This window comes from Sipha flava, unplaced genomic scaffold, assembly GCF_003268045.1.
Source record: "Sipha flava isolate LNK unplaced genomic scaffold, YSA_version1 179_pilon_pilon, whole genome shotgun sequence".
Lineage (NCBI taxonomy): Eukaryota > Metazoa > Arthropoda > Insecta > Hemiptera > Aphididae > Sipha > Sipha flava.
The window spans coordinates 1331343-1337342 of record NW_020272149.1 but is presented as its reverse complement, the minus strand read 5'-3'; the positions used below and the strand labels follow the sequence as shown (position 1 = coordinate 1337342).

The 6000-nt window shown below is 31.8% G+C and overlaps 1 protein-coding gene across 6 annotated transcripts in view; it reads right to left on the bottom strand.

Annotated features, from left to right (window-relative positions):
- LOC112680671 (hemicentin-2-like) overlaps positions 1–6000 on the bottom strand; it is a 258542-nt gene that overhangs the window by 155727 nt on the left and 96815 nt on the right. Inside the window, exon 1 of one of the 6 annotated variants that reach the window (XM_025550844.1) lies at positions 5176–5280. The exons of 3 other annotated variants lie outside the window; for them this stretch is intronic. In XM_025550844.1, the coding sequence (XP_025406629.1) occupies positions 5176–5236 (61 nt within the window). In that variant the 5' untranslated portion in view covers positions 5237–5280. Of the gene's footprint in view, positions 1–5098; positions 5281–6000 lie in introns of those variants that run through there. 2 more of the 6 variants (XM_025550848.1, XM_025550847.1) reach the window with 2 other exon arrangements.

The following is a 6000-nucleotide window of genomic DNA, read 5'->3' as shown; positions in this document are numbered from 1 at the left end:
TTTTTTTTTTTAGACCGTATTAGACTAAAAATTTAAACCTAAAATCTTTTTTACGGGAAAAGGGTGAAGTTCCAAATTCTGAAAACTTGGTTCCAAATAGTTCCAAATTAGTTCCAAAATATTGGTAAAGGTTTGAAGTCAATAGGACAAAGTGGGGAGGGGGCTGCGTGAAGTAATTCCCCTTCAACCTAAAATCTTTTTTTACGGGAAAAGGGTGAAGTTCCAAATTATGAAAACTTGGTTCCAAATAGTTCCAAATTAGTTCCAAAATATTGGTAAAGGTTTGAAGTCGATAGGACAAATTGGGGGGGCTGCGTGAAGTTGACCCCCCAACCGAAAATCTCTTATTTCGAGAAAATGGTGAAGTTCTAAATTATGAAAACTTGGTTCCAAATAGTTCCAAATTAGTACCAAAATATTGGTGAAGGTTTGAAGTCGATAGGACAAAGTAGGGGGAGCTGCGAGAAGTTATTCCCCTCCAACCTAAAAACTTTTTTTACGGGAAAAGGGTGAAGTTCCAAATTATGAAAACTTGGTTCCAAATAGTTTCAAATTAGTTCCAAAATATTGGTAAAGGTTTGAAGTCGATAGAACAAAGTGGGGGGGCTGCGTGAAGTTGGCCCCCCCAACCGAAAATTTCTTATTTCGAGAAAAGGGTGAAGTTCCAAATTATAAAAAATTGGTTCCAAATAGTTCCAAATTAGTTCCAAAATATTGGTGAAGGTTTGAATTCGATAAGACAAAGTGGGGGGGCCAACTTCACGGACGTCAGCGTACACTGTAATTTTTAACTGCTACATATTTCAATCAATTTCATGGTTCATAACAATTTTTTCCAATGAACTATTAAATTATTATTAGTTTTTTTGTTTTCGAGTTATTTTAGAAGCGTTTACCCGTAAAATAATATTTTATATTAGGTATACGCTGTATATCCGCATATACGTACAAATACACTCCTGCCTTAGACGATATTTTCTTTTTGTAATTCTCACTACTCATAACATATAAATAAAGCAATCATATTTGTTGTATAACAACAATAAAATGCACATAAAATGTAAAATATGTATTTATTGTCAATTTATAACTTATGTATAGTGTATTACTATTAATGTTTTACCGATGTTCACCTAAATTATTTTTGATGAGGCACGCCATACGAGTTCCTCGCCGACAATATCCAATATATTTTCAGAAAGTATATTTATAAATTATAATTATTAATAAACCTTTTGGTGCTCTGATATGGACACTAAGTATCGTTATAAAATGATCCACATTAAAAAAAATTTGAAACGTTTATCTCACATATGATCGATCAAGGGGAGCGATCCCCTCCATCTCCCTCCTTAAAATATGCCCCTGGTACTGGTGTAGTTTTAATTCGAACGTTAAAATTAAAAATGCCCACACGCAATTCTCGCACTGCCAGTTACAAGCACAAGGTGTGGGTAAACATTCTCGCGATGGTACTACATTTTGTAAATCAAAATAGTTAAAATATTCTTAAACGAATCCAAATTTTTTTAATGATACCTTCATACATGAAGGGATCCTTAGATTATGTTCTTAATTTAATTGGAGTTATACGTTAGAAATCGAATTATCAGACACAGATGGTTCGACCCGAGGCTATTATTTTATAAATAACCTAAGAGCGTATAAACTACAAAATTATGTTAAACATGTAAATGTTTACTCCTTTGAAAGGCTATAATAATTAAACTGAATACAGTTTTCATTTTAATTTTATTTCATATGGAGTTAAACATATAGTTATTAAATATTTCAAGAGCATTTTAAATTGTCATTTTATGATGTTTTAAATAGTTTTTTTCCCTAAACCTATTGTTCAGGCTAACATGATTAGGATGGTATTTAAATACATATTTTTATTAAAATAAGAAATTATTTTATTTGTTCTATAAAAATATTGATTGTTGTTCAAAATAGAATGTATACATTTTTGTTTGATCTGTGGAAACACCATTCAAACTTTTTTAACGCTTAATTGTGTATGTACATTGCATTCATGTATAATTTTAACGGTATCATAGTATTTAATTAATTTTTAATATTTAAATTGTTCAATGCATTATTATTTATATATTAATTTACGAGTATGTTCCATTTACTAATTTTTATTTTTAATTTTTTATTATTTTATTTATTTTTATTTATTTGCTATTAATAACAACATTATAAATCTAACATTTTATATAGATCCAAAACATTTAGGTACATGCAACTGATAAACACAATTTTGTTTTATAATAAACAAAAATAAGTTTCGTTGTATCGAGAAATTATGAAATATATTCTGTTAAGATAATTAATCTCCAAATATTAAAAATGATTTTAGGTATTTATTTTTAATATATATAATTCTTAATTTTATAATTCAATTTACTAAGGCATGAATAAAATAAAATCCATTGGAAAACTTTTTACAAGCATGATAGAAAAAAACAATATTTTTATTTATTTTTTATTTTTTAATCATTGTCCTATACTATTTTAGATTTTATATTTAAAATATATCACCTATTATAATTTGTATAATGTTTTCTTCCTACATCAAATTGATAATATTTAATAACCGCAATATTGACTTTAAAATTAAAAATAAAAGTAAATAATTGACAAAATAATATACAAAATATTAAAGAAATCCTGAAGATAATGTTTTTAACAATATCGAAATAATGAATTTCATGAATAATGAAATAATGAAATTCATTTGTTAGTAATTAAATCGAAAAAAAATCCAAAGCGAAATACGCATGCCATCACGCCTCTTTTAATACTATTAGTTAAAAAAAACTTTTACCTTATTTAAATTAGAACAATGTTCTAAACAGACAATTAGTTTTCACATTAGCCACGATATTTTTAACTCAAGATTTTGCTGAACAAAAACTTCATTATTTTGTTATTTTGGTTAGGTGCCAAAATCAATTTGTCAAAAAGATGCTAATGAATACACACCCGTGAAGTGTAAATGACATAAAATTATAAATTCGAGTACGTTAAGCACAAAATATTTAAAAAACCTTAAAAACAGTTGGTCATAAATTTGTGATGCATAAAACATTTTGATTATTATTTCGTAAAGTGAGAATAAAATATGGTTTACAGTCTATAAAATGTATAAGAATAAACAACGTTAGGCGTAATGAGATATTTTAGTTTTTATTTACTGTTACATCATTAATATTGACTATTTACGATAATATTTTCATACTAGGACACATTATAATAATTCACGACCAAACTAATTTGTCTATCTTTATAAATATATTTCTTCTGTTCGTGTGTAAGTATTCAAACTCACCCTAAACAGTTATTATTATGAAATTTAGTGTACCCGATTAAGTTGATTCGAGAGAAGTTTAGATTTACAATTTTATCCTGTAGGAAATGTTTTTTACTCAAACAAAACAGGTTAACTGGTTCTTTTAAAAATTTTTTGATATCTAATATATACAAATTACGTGATCAATGGTTAGCGTCCGATGGTTTTCGGAACTACTTGACTGATTTTGATGAAATTTGGTACAGAGATAGATCAGACAATGGTGAATAATATGAACTACCTTTGGTCGTGAAAATGGAAAGAAAAGTATCAGTATACCTAATAAGACTCGAATGGGCAAATGTCGTTTTGTTATTACTATAACAACTAAAAAATTGGAATAGAACCCCACCGTCACGCATCTTAGCATGCACCAAATAAATGGTGAACGTATCTATTTTACTGGAAATAATTTCCACGAGCGACAATCTTCTTCTCTAAAAATGACACTCACCACGATTAATTTAAAGTACTTTTCTGTAAGTTGAGATACCGAGGTGTGACACTTAGGAAACAACAGGGAGATAATGGAAACACCGGATTCAAGGAGCTCCTGTTCAGAGTTGGCCGGCTGTCAAATCAGAAAATGCCTTAGGTCGAGTTTACATGTTAGTAATACGGTATGTTTTTTGTTTGAGAATGCTTTTACATAATGTGCATGGGCTGATCTCTTTTAAAGATCTTAAAATGCTCAACAATCAATAAATTGTTGACATTTTGAGAAGCATGCGATTCAAGAGGATAGTTAGAGAGTGACAATCATTGGGATGTAACTCTGGAAGAAGCTAAATAATGTAAATTGGTACCAAAGACGAAAAATCTATTTGCTATATAAATCTACTAATTATACTCCATATATGTGATTTTATACTTAAAAATATTAAAAACAATCATTAAAAATAATTAAAAACCAACCAAAATGAAGTTGGATAAATCAACTAGAATTATATGATATTATATCGTCTAAATGAAATACATTAAATAAGGAATAAATGGTGGGAAATTAACGTAGAAAATATTTTCTGTGCATAATCGATATATTATTTCTAATCATCTATAACAGAATACGTTTAAAAGGAAAATAGTTTTCAATATTTCATTGAAATGTTTCACGAAGAGTGACATTTTCAATTTTGAAATATTTCAAATTCAGTACCCCACTTCTGATGGACGGTGGTCCGCGTGGAATTAAAAAACACATACCGCCGTAACGAGACGACACTCTTGTTGAAACCTTTGCCGTTGGAACGTGCGCATGAGATTCGATTAAAAAGCGACGGAAACACAATCAACGCTTAGCGCGAAAAACGCGTACGCACCGCAGTCCGCGCTGTTAAAATTCCACAATGATACATTACTTCCCCGTCGTCGGAATGAAATCGGCAGCGAAGTTCGTCGAATGTTAATCGAAGTCACTGCGCGCGGCGAACACGTGCATCGTACGCGCCAAGAAAAGTGCGCACGGCCATCGAACGACCGATCGGCAATGAAATACTGGACGGTCCGAATAGCCAAACGAGATGAAAAGTTAAGTTTTAATGTTGTTGTTTTTTTTCCTTTTATTTTTGAACCGTAACCCGACGAGTCGATTTTAATACCGAACGTAAGGATGTGAAAATTCTCGATTCGAATAAAAAAAAAACCCACAGGAATCCTAACTCTATACCGATAGGCGTCGGAAGACCTACGCAAACATATCGAGATCTTACATAAAAAATACCGAAAAAATGTATTTCTTACCGAGCAATGAAAATAATTTTTGTCTGATCAGCGAGTGAACACGAGAGCGAAAAAATATTGTCTTTAGCTGGACTTACTCCGGGGTGGTCGGGAACCTGACGAGGCGGCGAGAAATGAATCCTTGGGACTCGCGGGCATAAATCGAGACGGGACGCGGCGCGAACTAGTGATGCGCGCGCGAATGGCCGTACTGGACTGCATTCGTGGATGCAGGTCGGCGTTCGTTCTCGTCCGGACCATCGCGCGCACCGTCCTCTCGGACAAAGGGATACGACCGCCCGCGAGTCATATAAACTTTGCGTGCGCATTAAGATTATTAATCCTACCGGGTTCGCTAACCGCAGCCGTGGGCACGTGCATCGTTGTCGTTCGTTGCATCCTGCAAAAATCGGAAAGCGACGGCAATCGGTGAACAAAAAAATAAAAAAAGAATCGAAAAAAAATGATCGTCGTGCGTGGCGACGAGATAGGTACCCGTAGCGACAGCGGTGGCATTGGTGAACGGAGAAATTAAAACGTTGTCACGATGACGAGACGCCGGTCCGGTCGAATGTTTTCGAAATGAACACCAATATCAACGGTATTACGATATCATTTTGTCGTTACCAAAAAAAAAAAAAACTCATTGATAACAGTAAAAATTGATCAAGGCTTTGATTAATTTTAATTTTAAAACATTCGTTGAGTTCACAGTATAGATCATATAAAAAATAAATTATACACTTATTTTTTCGTAGAACTGTTAACATATATTTAAAAAAAAATAACCATCTAATGTATAATATGTTTAGACTACGAATTAACTAAATAGAACATTATTTATACACCATACACTGATTTAAAGTTTTAATGAAGGAGAATCTACTAGAATGTGTAACAACGCGTTGCAACGCATGGAATAC